At 43.0% G+C, this 21,741-nt stretch overlaps 1 protein-coding gene and 1 long non-coding RNA gene across 8 annotated transcripts in view; one reads left to right on the plus strand and one right to left on the minus strand.

Annotated features, from left to right (window-relative positions):
* MCTP2 (multiple C2 and transmembrane domain containing 2) overlaps window positions 1–21,741 on the minus strand; it is a 259,662-nt gene that overhangs the window by 155,681 nt on the left and 82,240 nt on the right. For all 7 annotated transcript variants that reach the window (XM_005221777.5, XM_059879251.1, XM_059879252.1 and 4 more), the window contains 3 exons: window positions 4,428–4,570; window positions 3,588–3,664; window positions 2,975–3,086 (listed from right to left, as the gene is read on the minus strand). In XM_005221777.5, coding sequence (XP_005221834.1) covers window positions 2,975–3,086; window positions 3,588–3,664; window positions 4,428–4,570 — 332 coding nt within the window. The remainder of the gene's footprint in view (window positions 1–2,974; window positions 3,087–3,587; window positions 3,665–4,427; window positions 4,571–21,741) is intronic.
* Window positions 6,712–20,221, plus strand: LOC132343329 (uncharacterized). Its single transcript, XR_009492091.1, has 2 exons — window positions 6,712–7,633; window positions 16,143–20,221. It is a non-coding gene; the product is annotated as an uncharacterized lncRNA (long non-coding RNA).

Consider the following 21,741-nt stretch of genomic DNA (forward strand, 5'->3'; position numbering starts at 1 on the left):
AGCAAAGTGGAAAGGCAGATTTCTCTTACCTGAAATATTCAGAGAGCATTATGAAAATGTTTAAGAAGTTCATGGACAAAGTTAGTTCATGTTTAAGTTTCTGTAGTCTTAGATCAGGAAAAAAAAAATCATTCCATTTCCCTCTGCTGAGTAAATCTCAATGTTCAAAATAATAGGAAAAACAATGGGAGTCATTCCTACACAGTTAAGAAAAACAAGCTAATGCAGCAGTGAGGGAGGGAAGGAAAAAAAATATTCTGAACAGCCGGTAACCTCACCACTGTTCTCTTTTTGATCTTTCATTTGTCGAGCTAAGGCTGCTGAATTCTGTCCATAATTAAAGTTCTCTCCTAACAAAATCCCTCATTACCCCTGTCACCGGCCAGTCCTGCGAAGCTCTATTCTGGCTGGTTAACCAGCTAACTGGATAAACTTGGCAGATTATAACTCAATTATGAATCTAATTGAGCAGCTCATAGTAACTATTATGATTAAGGAAAAAAAATACCTTTAGGCAAATAACCTATCTGCTTTGTCAATACATCTCCCCAATAAATTACAAACGAGAAGACAAATCATCTTTGGGGGAAGTTCACTTATATTCCAGGGACCCACACCTAGAAATGCTGGTACAGAAATGTCTTGAAAATATTCTTCAGTAAAAGCACTGCCTCTGGTGACACTGTGAGCTCAGCCACTCGGCATGTGACCCAGAGTTATAGACACTCCAACCTGGGTGTTAAAATCAGTTCTTTTTGTATTTTTCCAACAACATGTGGACAAATATTTTCACCCAGAACAAGCACTAAAACTAATCACTATCTTGTAAATACACATGGCTATTTCTAAACAGCCCTTTGAAATATAATTCATTTGATTTTTATATCCCCAAAGACTAAAAAATAGATAAGAAAATTAATGGAAAATGAGTACCACTGTTTGCTCACTATAATACTAACACTACCTTATATCAAGTGTCTGCTCCATGCTAGGCACTATTTTTAGTCATCGTGATCTTCACAAAACTATAAAATAGATTTTTTTAAATCCCTATTTCACACGTGAGGAACTTGTAGCTGAGAGAGGTTAAGCAATTCTGTGAATCTGACCTGATCACTTAACTTCTTAAAACTAAAAACAGGGGAGTTGGGATTCAAACCCACGCAGTCTGATGACAGAGCCCATGACTGCAACTCTAATCCAACTTTGTCAAGAAAGAGAGACAGAAGGCAGGCCGGTCAGCGCTCCAGCCGGCATCTCACCTTCTAACTGCACCATGCCCACATGCCCTGGCCCCGAGGGTCAATTCACAGACATTTTGCACATGTTACGGTTTTTATCAGCTTGACTCTAAAGCTCTGCAATTTGAAATAAACTTTAACTGAAATGGCTCTCTTTAAAAACTCCAAATTTTGGCAATATTTCAATATATTTTAAATGCCAGTAGTATTGCTAAACATGATCCAATACACTACAGAAAAATCCACAAGTGGACTAAGCAGGCTGCTATTATGCAGCTCATTTCATGAAGTCTTTATCCAAATTTACAAACCCCATTTAAATCTGTAAGAAATTTTCAGAATATACCAGCTGATGTGGCAAACACAATGCTCATCTACACGGCATGTCCTTTTAACCTGGCATCCAGCTCATGGAACTGGTCACCTACTGGACACACGGACAGTGAATTCAACGGCAATGCCATCAAAACTATGAGAAGCTAAAGGAGATCCCTCCATCATTAGGTTGGATGGAAAAGTATTTATTTTCAACATCAATGTAAGACATTTTAACATCAAAATATCAGTGCTATTGAGGCCTCAGGTTTTAACCATGCCATTTCTTCATTAATAAACGGAGATCACTTTCCCAAAGTTATCGTCAAGTAAATGCTCATAAGTAAAGAATTCAAATTAAAAATAACAACTGTGCAGTTGACCCTCTGGCAACTGAAAAGTCACTGCGCAGTTTGTTTGTTTTTTAACTCCTTTAAGCTATCTTCAGTAAGCTCACTAGTAAATCACTCATGATTTTCATCATGAAAGTAAATTACAACCAACAGTAAAGGTGATGTCAAAATGAAGAATATTCTCCACACTGACCTCAGTGACTCAATTCAAGAAATATTATTGGAGGCTTAATTTAAAAGCAGGCTTCAGATTTTCCTACCAGATTCTCAAGTTTAAATTTCAAGATATCTTAGTCCTTTCTCAAGTAGCTGCTTTTAATTGGCTTTTAAAATACCTTTCAAATAAATTACAATCAAGGATGCTTTCATTCTCATTTTCATTCTTGGAATTGTAACATATAATACCAAAATATAAAATAAGATTATGGTTTATATTCACATATTTGCTCCTAAAAACAGAGTGCCCATCATATTGTCACAAAAGCCAATGCTTTTTTCCTGATGCTATAGATATCTTTAATAGGTTGTACATTAACTAGAAATTTCCATGTAATTGACCAGAGAATATTAAAATGTGTATCTCCTCAGAAGGACTCTCAATAGAAAATGTGGTAGCTAAAAGAAAAAAGTTGAGATGGAAATGATGCATTGATCACCTTAATAATGTACATACAGCACAATGATTAAAGCCTAGAAATTGCTTTTCATAACTGAATAATGCCTAAGTCATCTAGTACTTAAGAAAATGGTAAATAGAAACAGTAACACTAAGTAAAAGTGATATTTTGGATCATGTGTTACAAGTAAACCATAAGCACTGTACATATTTAACAACAGCAATACATTCACATCCCTAGCCAGAACAGAGATCATTCCTTAATGGGCTTTTTCTTTCCAGATTTCCAAAAGAAAGGCTGTACATTATCACAGATAGATAACTTTAAGTCTCTATGCAATTTTCCCCCCTACTCAAATAATGACAAAAATGTCAGTCACCTGGTAACCCAATTATCAAAGAAAAATTGCAATGAAGAATTTTAAAAAGAACAAAAGGGTCAGACTCACGTGTCTCTTGAAATCACACTGTTTTACTACTAAGTTCAAATTTAATACGATCACTCCCATGTCATCTTCTAAACTGTTTGGATCTTCCAATTTTAAGATATGCTCAGTCGTTCTAAAAGCAAACGGCAATGAATGATATTAGCATTTATTGGGGTAGTATTTTTTGCCTTAGAATACATCAGGTCCTTATTATAAAAATCTACCTCTAAGTAGGTCTAAGACATAAGTTAAAGAACACACCAAATTCAATGAAAATAAACCAATTTTTCAGGGTCAAGAAACGTACTGCCTAATTCAACAGATGGTCAACTGAGTCTTCTCCCCTACTGCCCAAAGAAAATGTAAATATTTGCTTTAATTTTAAGATAAGTAGGTTAATGAACCTGAATATTAACAAATAGAAGTACAAAATTCACCCCTTTTAAATTATGTTCACACCTTTTAAATTATAGAAGATTTAATGTCAGACCAATATATATTTGGGAGCTAAAAAGCAGAAATCATAGAAAAACTCACATTTTAAAGCACTCTTTCATTTATTAAGATTTTTTCGTTTTATTATCTTGAGTTACCTCTAAAATTCACTAATCACAATTTGGTAAAATTACAATACCTGTTAAGCTCAAGATCGCTCAAAATGACAAATGCAGAACCCATGAAATCAGATATAGTTAAATCTCGATCATATACCTACAAAGAGAAGGGGGGCCAGTAATGCATTAATATGGTAAACAAATTGAGTATATCACAGTATGGATAAATGCAATAGACTGGGAATTTTGAGTTCAATCTTCTAGATCTAAAAATAATTTGCACAATATAGTTAAAGAAGAATTTAGCCAAGCTGGTGAAGAGAACAAAACTATTCAAACCTGTCCATTTGGCTTACTATGGCCAAAATAGCAGAAAATACTTATAAGGCAGTATTCATATGCATTAAGACATTATGCACAATGGACCACTCTCTGCAGTTTAAATGGTCTCTCATTAAAATTTAGTATTTTCCACTGTGGGCAACTCTGCCAATTAAATAGAAATTTGCGAAATATTCTACAGCAATCCCATCCTGTGCTCAACTCATGCAGTTTTAACCCAGATGTTAGAGCAATTGATGCTTATAACCGGTAGCTTAAAGCTCTATTAAGTATAAAGTTATTCCTAATGAGAAAGGCTTTAGTACCTGTCACCACTGCATTGGCAGTAATAATTCTTCCACATTCAGTTAAGTTTAAATACAATCAATGGGGATATTATTTTCACTCTGATTGATCTGAGAGTAACATACAGTTTTGAACCAAGGGTATAAAGAATTCCTTCTACACATATTTTTTAACCTAGGGCTTAGGAATTATACAAGAATGAATTTGGGGAAGTTGACTTTTAAGAAGGCAAAGATGCCTGAGAAGTGAATATTTTTAATCAAAGAGGAGGCCTGAACATCATCTGGGATTACCTTCACACGCAGCTTTTGATCAAGGCTTTGTATTGGCAATACGACTATCTCGTCCCAAACTGGGTTCAAGTTCTTATATACGACTTTACTTTTGTACAGGGTCTTCCCATTCAGCTTAAACTTCACATAGGGATCACTTGTGCCTTTAACAGAAAAAGAGAGCAGGACAGGTTTAAAAAATACATGTAGAAAGCCTAGGATCCCCTTTAAGTAAAGATTCTTCCCACACTCCAGACTCAAAGCGTATTACTGAGCACACTCAGAACAAATGTCTCCCTGCACAGAGACTAAGGGTTGAGAGTGGAGAGAAATGAAACAATTTGGGGAAAATGCTGATTTTTCTTTGCCTTTTGTGACTGAATATAAATGGGGTCCTTGAACTTTCTCTGTGTGGTTTCATTGTGGGAATGTCATCACTCTCCTACCCACAAAAAATTCAAGATGGAAAATCCACCAGCACCAGCCACCGACGTCAGGGGTCCTGGAGAGAAGCCCACCCCTCCCAAGGATGGCCGTGAGTCGGGGAAAAGGGAAAGAAACCGTTTTCAAACATTTGGCCAGATGGCTGACTCGAGAGAACCCTGTACTTTAGAATATAATCATAATAAATAAATCAATCTCTGGAACCATCGGCTCAAAAGATGGGGCCAAGGGACTCACACTGGAACAGGGGCCTCAGAGATTAAACCGACAAAGTTGCCATTCTTTGCCACCCCCACACCTGCAGCAAAGCAGAGAACACTGTTTCCCCCAGGCCAGCTGAACGCCCCCTCGGCCAGGCCCTCAGCGGGCTGGGGCTGACACCCTGACCTGCGGCCTCCTCCCGGGGAGCTTTGAAACAGACGCCAAGAGGAATGAATAATGTGCCGCCAGAGCCACTGTGTCCAAAGCAGAAAGAAGAACCGATGACAGACCCTCCTCCACACTCCTGAGATCAACTGAGAAAAAAACAATGCCCATAAATAGAATACCAGGAGTATGTGCTATGCATGTGTGTTACACGCGTGCAAGTGTACCACCACACTCAGGGCACAGAACATCCTTGTGCATCCTGGGACATCCTTGTGCATTACTCGTCAGTGAATGAGGAAGAAAGGAGGCAAGAATGAATGAATGAATAACCCACATGGGCAAAAATGAAGGCCAGCTGATCATGCTACAAAGAAAGAAAAAATAATTCTAATTTTGGGAGGTATGCTGGTATAATTCATTGTGAACCAGACTCTGAATAAGTCTGAGCTCAGAGCCCAATGGTCTGTTTTGTTCACTGACACATTCCAGGTGTCTTGGACAATGCCCAACTGAGGCCTTCACAGATTTACTGATGTGTGTTCTTGATATTAAAGTCAAGCTGATAGAGTCTAAGAATATTACACCAAAAATTAATTAGGCTACTCTCTCACAAATATTTCCAACTCCTTAATATCCACCATGAATCATTTCAATCTTTCTTTTTTTTTCAGCTCTTTCTGAGGTTTCTGTGGGATGGAAAACTCCTGAACATGAACGCAATCCTTATCCCGAAGATTTTAACTGGCAGTCACGTCATTCGAGGGTAAGATAGCACACACTGATTAAAAGTCCTAACAGAGGAACCAAGGTCCCCGAGTGTTAACTCAGCCATTCCAGAATGGCAAGGCTACTAACTTTAAAACAAAGAAATCCAACGACAAACCCCCGCAGTTTAAGTCTGGCAACAAAAGCGCAGAAACCCAGCAGTCTTTATTTTGCTTTTTTAATTTTTCAATTCATTTTTTTAACTGGAGGAAGGCGGCTTTACAATGACGTGCTGGTTTCTGCCTCACAACTCGGATCAGTCATCACCATATAGACGAGCCTCCCCACCTCCCCAGGTCCTCACAGAGCGCAGAGCTGGGCTCCCAGGGCTATATAACAGCCTCCCCTAGCTATCTTTTACACACGATAGTGTCCATATGTCAGTGCGACTTTCCCAAGAACCCAGCAGTATTTCTTTCAAACCTGGACACACATGCACGCAGGTCTGAGCAGGAGAGCAAAAACGAAGGCATTCCCAGCCACTCAGTGGCAGAGCCACGAGTGAGTGAGCAATCCGTCCCACCTCCCTCCCTTTTACAGTACAAGAGAACACCTCTGGCAAGTCAGATTTTAACAATCATTCTGATATATATATAGATAAAAAAAGGGAGGGGGGACTCTAATAAAAAGAGGCCTTTAATTAAATGAAATTGCCACTCTGGGATCAGGCCTTCATGCCTGTCAGCGTGCTCTCAAAATAAACATCTCACAAGCCGGCCTCGGTGGTGTCGCTTTCTCAGAGGCAAAGCACGCTGGGTAATCCCCAGGCATCTTGACAGCTACATAATGTTCAAACTGTTTCACGGGTGAATGGCGGCAGCGCGTGAAAGAAAATATTAATGTCTGGAATTAATAGAAAAAAAGGGACCGGGGTTTACACAACCAAACAAGGAACCAGGGTGTCAAGTGAGTGCGGAGTTAATTGTTAGGGAAAATTTGAGAAACGGGGGGTGCGGGTCTGGGGGGCACGTCGAGGTTTTTCTCTCAGCGCCTAAGTGCCTCACTGTCAGGCAAGTGACATCTTAACTAGGCCGGTTCTGAAAAGGGGTCGCCGCTCAGGAATGCAAGGCCCAGATGATACAAATGGTGAGATGACACCTGAATGGGTGGACTTTAACCTTCCCCGCCCCCCACGGGGCGCTTCATAAACAATGTGGCTCTCGGGAATAAAGAGGTGCTGTGGAACTTCAGAAGGAGAATGAAACCAGGAGGCCTGAGACGAGGTGTCCACCCTGGGTTACCACCGGCTCCGCCACGCAGACGCCACGGAATCACACGGCCTCAGGTTTAGACCGTGTGAGCCTTAAGCATCCCTGGCCGGGGTTTCCTGCTCCCCTGCCAAACATGCTGTGGTGTTCTCTGTGTGCTCAGAGAGGGTGAGCCTCCAGAAACGCTGCACCGATTCACGCTCCAGACAACAGTGCAGGGCAGTCCCTATTTCTGTTCACACACCCCGATGGGCACGTCTCTGTGGGCCCAGTACCTGCCCGGCTGCTACCACCACTCACGGGCCGCGAACGCAGGTCACCTCGGACCACAGCCCACTGCTAGGTACCAAGGGGGACTGCAAGGGAAAATCCATCCAAAGCCTTTTCTTCTGAACCTGGCGGACAGCAGACGTGCGGCATGTATAACACCAGGTCCAAGAGGTAAGTGTCAAAAGAGAATAGAGCTTGGGGGTTCGATGCTCGCTCACAGTGCTAACTGCAGTTATCAGTAGAGGCTGAAATAAAGGAGGTGGGATTGAAACATGCGTGAATCTGGCCACACAGAGAAGGACCAAGGCCATTTCGGCTGCAGGGATTGGCACTGCAAGGGGAAAGAGACCGGCAATTAAGAAATGCCGGAATTTGTGTGGTGTCCAGCAAGCATTTTAATTCATCCAAAAGCTAAGGGAAAAAGTGTTTAATGAGAAAGTTAAAAAAATCTGGTTTTGAATCAGAGACTAAAATACCTTAAAATCACAAAATAAAAAGTTATGGGTTTGCTCTGTAAGAAATAAAAGGTGGTTTTGTTTTTCTTGTTCTCTTTTTTTTTATATAAAAATGTTTAAAAAGTGTAGTATACACATATGATTCTGAAAGGTATGAAAACGAAAACTCTCCACCCTCTTAATCTTTCCTCATTCCCATTCCTCTAATGCACCAGTTTCTAGAGTGTTTTACAGGAAAAAATACAAGAATTGTTTTTAACTTGAATGTAATCATATTAAATGCACTAATTTCACAATTAAAGTATCTTGAAGCTCTGTTCGTATCAACAATGCAGATTTCTCAGTTTTTTAACTCTTACCAACTATATACATTTTCACTGTGTTGTTGTATCTTAATTTATGCAATTAGTTATCAAATAATGAACATTTATTTCATTGACAATTTATTTTTACTAGTACAAACAATACTACAAGCATCCATGTATATCTATCTCAGAGTTCATATATGATTATATTTTAAAAAAATGCAGGACAAATGAATATGTGTCTTTTCTGTTTCTGACAACCACAGTCAAATTATTCTTCCAAAATCTGTCAAAATTTACACTTCCACTAAAAGTATATGTTTTGTTTTTTTTTTCTTTACATGCTCACCAATATTTGATATCATAAACTTCTACTTTGAACTAATTGCAGGTAAAAAAAAAAAAAACAGTATCTTTATTTTTCTCTGTCATTAACACTTTGAGTAAAGTTTAGGATCTTTCATATTTTCATGACCTACATTTGTCTTTCTTTGTCAGGGAAATTCTCACTGATATCATTTGCCCATTTTTCTATGAGCTCATGGTTTTGTCTTCTGCTTATGGATTTGAATGAGCCCTTAATTACGGAAAGCAGCCACTGGCTGTAAATCTTGTCATACTTTGTTTAGACTTACATTATTTCTTGCAATAAGTTATTTTCATTTTTTATTTAGGCAAATTTACCAGTTTTATTTATGACATCGTCATTTAACATTCTGCTTAGGAGAAGTTTCCTCACTTAAAGGATTTTAAATTAGTTCAGCCATGTTTCTTCCCACTGGTTTTTGTAGTTTTTCGTTTTTTACACTTAAGTCTTTGCTCCATCTGGAATTATTTTAGTGCAAGAGGGAAGGAAATTCAGGTTTACTTATAAGCAGGGAAGCAGGATGATCAGAGCCAAGCTTTAGAAATATAAATCTGGCAGCAGCTTATAATTTAGAAGGAAGAAGAAACAGGCAAAAGCAAAGAAACCTGGTGGCTGAGATACTATAGCACCGGGGAGTTGAATAGAAAGCTATACCCAGAGCCTATGAAGCAGCGATGCGAGGTTTCACAAAGCATGATTCATGGGACACTCATATTTCACGATGCTCCACAGACAGAAAGGGTCTTGTCATCGGAACCACTGGGAAAAGCTGTTTACTCTTCCCTTACTTGGAACTTCCTATGTAGAGTAAAACACTAAACTGCAAAAGCCCAAGAAGTGCATTAATGACAAACAAAAGCAAACAATAACAACAGTCTGGGACGTCCCTGGTGGTCCAGTGGTTAAGAATCCACATTCCAATGTAGAGGATGAGGGTTTGATTCCTGGTCCAGGAACTAAGACCCCACATGCTACGGGGCATCTAAGCCCGTGTGCCGTAAGTACTGAGTCTGTGCGCCACTCGAGAGAAGCCCGTCCGCAGCAGCCAAGAGCCCGCAAAGGGCAGTGAAAGACCCCTCCTGCCACAGCCAAGACACAGCACAGCCAGGTTAGAGACACACACGTAGATTAAAATGTCTAAGAGAAAACAGGGTTCAACTTTTCAACTCTGTATTTCATAAAATTACTTAAATACAGAAAGCATTTTACTTGGGCAACTGAACACATAATATTAAACTCCTCCAAATCAAAGTTCTGGAAGGTAGGATGTATGCCCAGAGTTACCTAATATGCATAGTAGTTGAATTAGATGAAGATGTGACTAAATGAATGAATAAAGTAAGATGGGCATGGTGGGTTACAATCCCAGACCTTCCTTTTAATAACCATATCACCTTAGGCCTTACTATCTTCACCTGTAGAAGGAAGGAGCTGTCTGAATACTTTTGTCAGGGGGTCCTAAGAGTTCAGTTCCAAGTCAACAATTATTTACTAAGTCATTAGGGAACTTGAGATACATATAGATGAATTCACGCTGCATAAACAGTATTTGGACACATATCAAAAGCATACATTCAAATTTTTTCTATCCTCTGGCTTCAGAGTAATAAGTGACTATTATTTTATTTATGCACATACGCTTAGACTCTTTCCAATTCATACACTTATTTAGAATTCTCTTCTTGCCAGAAGGTTAAAAAAAAAAAAGTAAATCTGAGCTGTTTTTATAAGGGATCCATAAGTTCTAACTTTCTCTGAGGCTGGCCAAATAAAAAACAGACCTGATTTGGACAGAACAACCGAGTGATGATTTCTGAACAGCGGCTGCTGCCCTCTAGCAGTTACACTGGGATTTCCAGATTAAACTGCGTCCAACTGCAGCTGTAGTTTTAAATCGGAGCATAGTTGCTTTACAATGTTGTGTTAAGTCTCTGCTGTACAGCAAAGTGAATCGCCCTTCCTTGGGAGTGTGTGTGTGCGCATGTGCATGCATGTGTGTGTGTACCCCTTCTTTCTGGATTTCAGAGCACTGAGTAGAGTTCCCTGTACTTTACAGTAGGTTCTTATCAAGCTAACTATTTTATACATGAGATCAACAGTGTCTATACGTCAATCCTCATCTCCCAATTCATCCTACTGACCCCCCTCCCCTTGGTATCTACGTTTGTTCTCTCTGTCTGCATCTCTGTTTCTGCTTTGCAAATAAGATCATATATACTATTTTCCTAGATTTCACTTATATGCATTAATATATATTTGCTTTTCTCTGACTGACTTCACTCTGTATGACATTTCAACTGTAAATTCCTTAACAGGCGCCTCCAGAGACCATATCAGGCTTTATGGAAATTCAAAGGCCACTCTTCCTCAGTCCCATGGGACAGGAGAAACAACTTTCCCTTAGTAGAGCACAGTCTGCTGCTGCTGCTGCTAAGTCGCTTCAGTCATGTCCGACTCTGTGCAACCCCATAGACGGCAGCCCACCAGGCTCCCCTGTCCCTGGGATTCTCCAGGCAAGAACACTGGAGTGGGTTGCCAATTCCTTCTCCAATGGGTGAACATGAAAAGTGAAAGTGAAGTCATTCAGTCATGTCCGACTCTTAGCGACCCCATGGACTGCAGCCCACCAGGCTCCTCTGTCCCTGGGATTCTCCAGGCAAGAGTACTGGAGTGGGGTGCCACTGCCTTCTCCGAGAGCACAGTCTAGTTTTCTTAAAGAGAAGTAGGTTCAGGTCTAGCAGCCAGGTTCAAGCAGTGGATTCGGGTCCAGGAGAATTCCAAGCCGGGCTGCACCACTAAAATCGGATGAAGGGAACATGTATTCCCAGGATTGCTTTAACCCCTCCTTCTGCACGTGGGGGCCACATGCTTCTCTTCTTTTGGTACCCACCTCAGAAGAACAGGCTCCTCTTGGACCATCTAAGAGCCTTGTTGGCCATGTTTTCACCCTTGGCACATCCGGGTTGAACTATTCCTGGGCTTTTCTCCCAGGGTGACTAACGCCCTCCTCCTGGGGAGCCCGGCACGTCTAACAGCCTGAGGACACCTTGGTCAAGGCTTGTCCACTGCTGGCCCCTGGCATGTCATTTACCAGAGTCACCAAATTCCGTTTATTGAAAGACCATCCCGCGGCCAACTCGCAGTGAGATCAACGGTCGCAATTCACCACTGTTACCAAAACTGGCTTATTTTAACTGTTTGTAAAGTTTTACCAAACCTGCTATTTTTCACTATTTATAAAGTTCGTATGGAATAAATAATGGGAATTAAGAGAGCTATGCAAAGCGAGCTCCTCTTGGGGTCTTCAGATCCTCCCCCTCTACCATGGGCCCCCAACTTCCTTCAGCTGACTCACCCCACCCCAAGACTCCTCTGCTTTCCCTACTCTCTGCCCCTCCCTAACTCTGTTACCTCTAACAGTCTCTCTCTTTCTGTTTTTGGTCATCCCTTTTCTGGGATCTGCAGCGTAAGCTGGGTCACTTCTGTTTCTTTTTATCATTTTTTTTTTTGACCTGAGACAAATTCAGTATTATTTAAGATGTTGTTTTGGCTTTGTCTTCATAGCCAATTAACTAATATGACCCAGAGACCTTCAAAAGTTTTTTTTTAAAGGTTTTCATCCAGTAACTTTATACACTAAATCTTATAAACAGATGGAGAAAAACACTGTCAATATGCTGACAAATTCAGTAAATGCGCCATTTGGTAAATGGATTACTGAACAGGTTGGCCCTTGCTGAAGTGGTCACTGGAAGAGGTGCCTGCACCCCACTTCTTGATCCCATGATCAGAAACATGCAGAGATGTAAACTTCTGCTTAAAGACAGCATGCACAGTTGTCCCTGTAACACCAAAATAGGGGGAACCTGGGTAAAAGATAGAAGAAGGCATGACCACACAGAAAACAGGAGAGAAGAGCCAGGATATATCAATGTGAACAGAACTAAAAGCATGGGGGTACAAAAGGAAGTAAGAGTAAGCCGGAAAGGCAATCAGTGCAGCTGTCTGAGGTCTCTGGTCAAGCCTCCTAGATCTCTGTGTATATCAGCTCTCAGTGTTTCAGAAACCCACGCTGACAAAGCATATTGCAGCTACTGATGCCTTAACATTCTTTTTTTTATTCATAAAAATACTTGAAATGTCCCCAGCTCACAATACTGTTTAAGCATAATTTTAAGTCTAATGAAATGGACACCAGCCTTTACAGAAAAGGGACAACACTGCTGAAGTTCAGTATAACAACATTTACAGTAGGGGTGGTCTCACTGAATCCTCCAAAAGCTGTGAAATAAACACCATTTATGTTGCCATTGTAAGGATGAGGACGGTGAGTGAGTTGCTAGACCCAAGCCTTAGTGCCAGACCCATTTCACTCTAACTTATTTTTTTAGTCACTCGGATGTGTCCGACTCTTTGTGACCCCATGGACAAACCCAGCCAGGCTCCTCTGTCCATGGACTTCTCCAGGCAAGAATACTGGAGTGGGTCACCATTCCCTTCTCCAGGTAGCCATTCCCTTCCCAAACCAGGGATTGAACCCAGGTATCCTGCATTGCAGGCAGATTCTTTGTCATCTGAGTCACCAGAGAAGCCCCTACTTAAGTGCAGCCATACTTAATCCCCAAGCATAACTTCTGAAATTCTGACACTCCTCCCATCAAGGCCCCACCCCATCACCTGGTCAACCACTTTAACCAATGCAGGGAGGTGAAAGTAACACTGTGTTCCTTGCAAGACTGCGCTGTAACAAGTCACACGGCAGCCACCCTGTGCGCTGGACCTTCACGTCTAGAGCCCCGTGCTGTGACATAAGAAGGGTGAAGATTTTGAGAGCATCGGGCTGTGAGGAAGCCAGGCCTCGTGTGTGACAGCCCTTCTCTTCCAAGCATACACCTCAGGCCCCCAACACGCATGTGAACAGGTGTTTTAGTCCTTGGACAATGAAGTCCCTGCAGTCAAGTCACGCCCTAAATCTCAAGTTTTCCAGGTGAGACCCCAGACCATGTGCAGCAAAGCCAAGCCATCCCTGTGGTGCTTCGTGCAAATCCATTCACCAGTCCTGGGCTGCTGAGATTGCAGGTAATTTGTTACATGCTGACAGTCTCTGGAATAACACCCCTCGCCATTGGCCATCATGTTCCCCACCTCACATGCAGCATGCTGGAAAAACCCAAGTTGTAATGGCATGATGGAATTAGCTGCCCAGCGCTATAGCCGACATCCAAATTAAACCACAAGGAAAATCACAGACACGTGGAGAGACACCCTCTGTGGACTTCAGCCTCTGTGCAAACCATGCACACACCCTTGAGCAGAACTCACCATAGCAACATCAGAACCCAACAAAGGAAGTAACAAGAACTACTCAAAACATAGCATGCCGTGTTGCACATATTACATCAGTATGGGAATGAAAAAGACCCAACCAGTCCTTACAGAGAAATCCCATTCAACCAAACGGAAGGCATCAGATATTCAAGTCAATGGTTTTGGATGGGGAGGTGGAAAGGCTGTTTGTTACAAGCAGTGGACACAGGAAGCAGGCCTGTCTTACTCCAGGATCCTTCACAGAAATGGAGATGGGGTCCCACCGAAGGGACAGGTAACTAACCATCCAAAGCAGGGGAGGATGGCTACCTTCTGATCAACCAATGAGAATACAGTTGTTGTTTTGTTGCTAAGTCATGTCCTACTCTTTGTGACTCCATGGGCTGTAGCCCGCAAGGCTCCTCTGTCCATGGGATTTCCTAGGTAAGAAGAGTGGAGTGGGTTGTCTTTTCCTTCGGCAGGGAACCCTCCCGACCCAGGGATCAAACCCACATCTCCTGAATTGGTTAAGTGGATTCTTCACCACCGAGCCACCTGGGAAGCCCGGGAAGATACAGCGTCAGCAAGAAAAACCTCCAGAGAAGAGCTTAGTTGTGAGAATCCCTTAAGGGCTATGGGCGGGGAGGGCTTCCAGGTGGTCTGGTGGTAAAAAAAAACCCACCTGCCAATGCAGGAGACATGAGAGACACGGGTTCAATCCCTGGGTCAGGAAGACCCCCTGGAGGAGAGCACAGCAACCCACTGCAGTCTTCTTGCCTGGAGAATCCCACGGACAGAGGAGCCTGGCAGGCTACAGTCCACAGGGTTGCAAAGAGTCAGACACGACTGAGCTACTAACACACACTAACAGCTGTGGGGACAAAGACGGCCAACCGATGCCAGCCTGTATCTTAGTGGAAAGGGGGGAAAGCGAAGTCCATCCTGGTGAGATCAGGGCAGGCTACCAAAACCCACCAAGTGGAGGAAATGTAACTGCTATCTGGATTTCAGGATGGGCGCTTGCATCATTCTAGTTTCAAGTTTGCTGCTGAATGTGCCTCTTTTTGAAGAAGCTGGCCAGATGTGTCTTGGTTCCTCCCACTCAAATATACCAATGAGGGCTTGCCACCTGGTGTTCAGGGGAGGGACTCCAACGCGAAGCAAAGCCCTAACTTTTGCAAAATAAAAAACTCGCTGTGACCTTTCGATACAGTACGACTGCGACGTGGCGCTGGCACTGGAACAAGACCACACACCCACAGGAACCAAAGAGAAGTCCAAGAAGCAGACCCTCATGTGGCCTGCATCTTAAGACCCGATCAAAAGGTGGCCACCAAACCATTAGGGAAAGGAAAATTTAGTTCTAGTTAACTAAACAGCCATTTGGAAAGAAGTAAAACTAAGTTCTGACTCTAGGCCAGAAATCAAAATAAACCTGATACAAAGAGATAAGTGGAAAAACGGAAAAACCAGACAGAAAAGAGACTAAATATAGGTAATTGCATATTTCTCCCAAGAGAGAAAAAGCCTTTCAAGGTACGAAAACCAAGGATGAAACTCAACAGAATAAAATTGTAAGACTGGAAAAGATGTTTGCAACAAAAACTTCGTAAACAAAATTAAAAGGCAAGTGACAAGTTAGAAAAATATCTGTGAACATATCCAAAAACCACACGAATTAGTCACAGAGATGGGTGGAATTGGTTGTGTACAAAAGAGAAGCAAATCTCTCTTAAACAGATACATCTCAGGGACCAAATTTCTTCACACAAACAAACAGAACCAAGACGATACTTCTCTCTCAAAACTAACAGAGGTAATCTACACAGTGTAGGTGAGAAATGGGAAGTGCATAAATTGCATGCCCCTGGTGGGTGAGCCAAACAGGAGAGTTTCTCAAGAGCAAACTGGCAATTCTGTACAGAGAACCTCGAAATGTTCAGATCATGTGACCGAAACTATCCACTTTGCTGCAATAAATGACCTGCAAAGATACGGTCTGACACACAGCAACGTGTACGGTAGCATTATTTCTTAAACTCTGGAATGACAGCCTAATCGGGAATAGTAACTAAACAAAGAAGGGTATACTATTAAGTGTTTAATTTCTTTTCAAAGTAAAAAATTTATATAATACAGAAAAACATATGGGAGAAAACAACAGCAAATAATCAAGTTATTTGAAGCCAGATCCTATTTTACTTTAGAACTCAATGTTTTTTTTGTTTTTTTTTTTTTTAAATCAGGTCAGTGGAGAAGATTCAGTGAAACATTCCAACACCAAGGTTTTCCATGTTGGTTGCTATGAAACTTGAAGGATATTTTCTGAGTCACATTTAAGATGAAGAAAATAAAACCATCAATCCACAAGGGAGTTCTGACTCAAATACTGCACCACTAGAAACTAGTATTCTTTCATCCCTCTTTCACATCAGCAAGAAAGCAGGAACTGGTCTTGGAAAACACCCTGAACCATCCATCTGCCCTATTGGCAGCAGGCAGGGCATCGAGGGGTACAAATCTAAAGAGAAAAGCAAAAGGTATGCAAAAAGAGGGTCAAATTATTGAGAAATTGGGAAGAAATGCCATAATAACATTGGCAGCAATGCCACAAGTCACTGCCTTTCTCAGAGGGAAACAGAAATTAAACCCAAAGAGAAATAACTAGAACCAGACACAGCAACCGTCATAGCTCATGGTCCCGCACATGGGTTACGTCAGCCCCCCTCGGCCACTGTGCACAGCTGCGTCAGCCCCATCGCACACCCCCACACGCCCACCCACCAAGTTCAGCCCCACAGTCACGGCTGGACGGTGTCTGAGCTGGTTTCCAAACTCAGATGGTCGGTGCCCAGAGTCCATGACTCTGAACTGCTTTCCGGTGCCCCCAACACTTTCCATCCTAGTACAAGAAGGTCACTTTTGAAGGACACCACTGGGTATAGAGAAGAGACTGCTGAGGAGCTGGTCCAAGCCAACAGAGCTGCCCAGAGGCAGAGGGATGAAGCCTCAGGGTACCCCATTCACAGCACGCCTGCTGGGATGCTCCTCGGTACATGACACAGAGTTCTAGAAGCACCCCATCTATTCCCTAATCACATCTGCGATGAGGAGCATGTTTCTCTTCAGGTCAAATACAAGAGCATCCTTTCCTTTTTAAAGAAGAAACGCAGAATCATAAAAATAAAAATCAGCCTACAGATTCATCGGAAAGACTGATACTGAAGCTGAAGCTTCAATACTTTGGCCACCAGATGGGAAAAGCCGACTCATTGGAAAAGACCCTGATGCTGGGAAAGACTGAGGATAGGAGGAAAGGGGGACAACAGAGGATGAGATGGTTGGATGGCATCACCAACTGAATGGACCTGAGTTTGAGCAAACTCTGGGAGATAGTGAAAGACAGGGAAGGCTGGTATGCTACAGTCCATGTGGTTGCAAAGAGTTATACAACTTAGCAACTGAATGACCACAACTGATAAACTGCAAGAGATAAACAGAATTCAAATCAGAGGTAACCAAATGACTTGTCACCAAATCACAGGTGACATTTGAACATTTTAAGCAGTTTAGTAATTTATTGAACCCCTTTTGCAAGGCCAACTTTTCACACTAGTGGGAGATCTTCCAACGCTCTCTTCCTTACAAAAGTACTTGATCCTGCTCTAAAAAACAAACAAAATAGAACTGGCCTCGTCTACCTAACCTGCATATAACCATTTCCTGGATGAATGAATGAGTCATGAATTTTCACTGCCTGAAACTCACAGCAAGAAGATGACCATGAGCCTTCAGCCCTACAGCTGTGTACCTCCCAGTGATGCTATGAGCCCTGAGCCGCAATGGCCTTTTCCTTCCCTTTTGCAATACTGCAAAATAGCCACCAGAGGGCATCAACAACCTAATATGCCGCTGCTGCTGCTGCTGTTGCTGCTGCTGGTTCACGGCAAGGATACTATGTAACTGCTTTCACATCCATGGAAAGTAAAAGGATTTCACTCCACAGGCTGTTATTTTCAGGAATTAATGCTCCAGGATGTAAACATGGAGGGGAGCATTTTTCCAAAGAGGCCGGCCCATGTCACATGGTGCTCATGCCAGGTCTAGGAAACACGGCTGCTGGCATTAGCAATGTCAGTTTGAGGACACCAAAATATATTCCTGCTCACACTACTTTTCATGGGAAACTGAGCCAGGGTTCAACTCTCACTGTCTATCAACCAAACTATGAAGCAGTCAGACTTAAAATGAATTGATCCTATCACATTTCCTTCTGCTTTACCAATCTCAAAATTATAGACCCCTAAGAGTTATTACCACAGGGGCTTGTTTCTCTGGTGGTAAAGAATCCGCCTGCCAATACAGGAGGCACGGGTTCAATCCCCGGGTTGGAAAGATCCCACGGAGAAGAAAATGGCAACCCACTCCAGTGTGCTTGCCTGGAAAATCTAATGGACAGAAGAGTCTGGTGGGCTACAGTCCTAGGGTTGCAAAAGAGCTGGATATGACTTAGTGACTAAGCACCACCAACAAAGAGTTACCAGACAATGGCTCAGAGAACTTAAAATGGGTGTCTGGTTAGGTCAAAGACAATACAATCTGTAGAAACTCCCCCCGCTCAAAAAAAAAAAAAAAAAGAATATAAATGGAAAATATAAAAAAAGAGTAAAAGGAAAATATAAGAGTAAAACGAAGAAGATGGGAGGAGGAAGAGGCGTAGAAAGGCAGAGCAAAGGAAAAGTTAATGTCAGAAAAGGAGGGAAGCTGGGACCGACAGACAGGTGACAGGGAGTAACCAGGACAGGGCAGACAGCGAAGACAGGCTGAGGCTGCTCCTCAGAGACGGCTCAGGGAGGTGGGCTCAAGGTGGTGCCGAGGCCTCTGACAGCGTCCGAGAAAGGCTCAGTCCCAGGAAGACCACTGGAGCAACACGGGCTGCCCAGGGTCAGGGGAAAGGCTGCCTAAAGAGCACGGAACTCGCCAACAGTGGGCCAAGTGGAGACAGATTCGAAGGACCGCGTGTCAGGGAGTGGAAGAAACATTCCTGAGGAAAATACGCTGTAAGAGGCAATTTCCTCAACGTGGCCACACTTGTAGAGCGACCACCTTAAAACCTGTCAGTGCTCCATGATACGACCCTTACGTCCACGGGGACTCACAGACAGACAGGCATGTCCGTGACCACGAGGTGACTCTAGTCACTCACTAAGTCCAGTTCTCTTTAATGAGCTCTGGGTTCTGCTGGGTTTCCTCAGTGTACACACACACACACACACACACACACACACACACACACACACCACATACACACACACCCCACACACACACCCCACACACACACCCCACACACACACCCCACACACACACCCCCCACACACACACCCCCCACACACACACACACCATACCACACACACCACACACACACACACCACACACACACACACCTCACACACACATACCCCACACCCCACACACACACACCCCACACACACACACCACACACACCACACCCACATACCACACACACCACACACACATACCACACCCACACACACCCCACACATCACACCCACACACACACCACACCCACACACACCACACCCACATACCACACACACACACCACACACACACATACACACACCATACCCACACACACATGCACACATATACACACCACACCACACCCACACACACACACATACACCCCACACCCCTTATCTATATATTTTGTACGAGGAATAGAGTCGTTGACAGCTGAAGCCCCTGGGATGTTCCGGGTGGTGACTACATAACAGTGCATGCCTGACACCATTGCTAAGCCTGGGCATAGTTCAGAGTTAGCAACCTCGTAGTATAACAAACTTTATCCAGAAAAATCTCAAAATCCCACCTCGATCTACTTAACAAACCAGCCCTGTGCCTGGGACAGAGAAGTAAGAAATTTAGATAAAGTGTTCACAGCACTCTTTACACCAGGGAAGGCCTGTTCCTGGGAGGCTCCCCTCACTGTTTCTGGATGGGCCCAGTGACCAAGGGTCCAGTCCTCAATCATAAATGCTGGAGGGAAATATCCTTTCCTGAGATAAATATGATATTTCACTTTACTGTGAAAATATACCAGTGAAAATATACAGGGCAGGGGGCGGGGGCAAGACTTCTTACCGCTCAACATCTCTAGACTTCTCTGCAGTATTACATGTCACCTTACTGAGATGCTTTCTAGACCCTTCATTTGAAAACATGAGCTTCACAACTTGGATCACACCTCCTCAACAGCTCATACCTCCTTATTTTAAATAAAGATGTACTTTGCTACTCTCAAGAGCAGTTTCTTCAAGGGAAATATCCAAAATCAGATCAGAATATTCTAGATCAAGGTCAACAAATTTTGGACAAGGATCAAATCCAGCCTAGTGTACAGCTGCATTGGAAAACGGTTATGTCCACTGATTTATACACTGTCTATGGCTGCGTGCATGCTAAGCTGCATCAACTCATGTCTGACTTTGCAACTCCACGGACTGTAGCCCGCCAGGCTCCTCTGTCCATGGGATTCTCCAGGCAACAATACTGGAGTGCCCTCCTCCGGGGGATCTTCCCGACCCAGGGATCAAACCCGTGTCTCTTACATCTCCTGTCCTGGCAGGCGGGTTCTTTACCACCAGTGCCACCTGGGAAGCCACGCTGTTATCACACTTCTTGTTCTCAAATCTCCCAACTACATTTTAGGACAAGCTGCATCGTGCCCGTTCTGCAGATGGGTACATTCCATTTCCGAGTGAGTGAGTTGCCATAGGAAATCACAAGCCAGGAAGTGGACTGTCACACCCCAGTCCTCTTCTTGACCCCCAGAGCCACCCACTCTGCCAAGACCCGCCACAGCCACTGCCTCCCTGCAAGGCCCCGATGAAGTCTCTATACCTCAATCACCTGAACTAGGACTCCTGCTAAATGGGTTGAAGCTGGTGATCTGTGTGACATTTTAAAATTGTATATATGTCTTGTCTTTTTCTTTTCCGGACTTATCACCAGGTCCCATGTCTTGAAGGCCAGAACTTAAGTTGGATTTCCCTAATGAAGAACTAAAATGCTTTAGAAGCATTGTGTGTATAAACCACCAGTCTGGCCACGGGGTTGCAAAGAATTGGACACGACTGAGCAATGCAACACGTGGCACTGCAGGACATATGAAGATCAATAAAGTGGTCACCCCGCTAATGCAGTACCAATGTTAACAGGGAGGATCAACCATTCATCCCACTAAGGTCTGTAGAGGTAAAACATTCATAGCACTGAGATGACAAGGAGCTTGTGTCTGTGAAGAACATAAAAGACTAGATAGAAGTTCCATTTTAACAGATCTTGAAGGACATTTAGTATTGAAACATTCAGCTACTGATCTTATATCCAGAAAATCAGAGACCTTGGGATCAGTTCAGTTCAGTTCAGTCACTCAGTTGTGTCCAACTCTTTGCAACCCCATGAACTGCAGCACACCAGGCTTCCCTGTCCTTCACCAACTCCCAGAGTTTACTCAAACTCAAGTCCATCTTGTTGGTGATGCCATCCAAGCATCTCATCCTCTGTCATCCCCTTCTCCTCCTGCCTTCAATCTTTCCCAGCATCAGGGTCTTTTCCAATGAGTCAGTTCTTCGCAACAGGTGGCCAAAGTATTGGAGTTTCAGCTTCAGCATCAGTCCTTCCAATGAATATTCAGGACTGATTTCCTTTAGGATGGACTGGTGGGATCTCCTTGCAGTCCAAGGGATATAGAATACATAGTGTAAATTTCATCACATCACAATGCTCTTTGTACCTAATTATGTTAATTAGGTGAATACC

This window comes from Bos taurus, chromosome 21, assembly GCF_002263795.3.
Source record: "Bos taurus isolate L1 Dominette 01449 registration number 42190680 breed Hereford chromosome 21, ARS-UCD2.0, whole genome shotgun sequence".
Classification (NCBI taxonomy): domain Eukaryota; kingdom Metazoa; phylum Chordata; class Mammalia; order Artiodactyla; family Bovidae; genus Bos; species Bos taurus.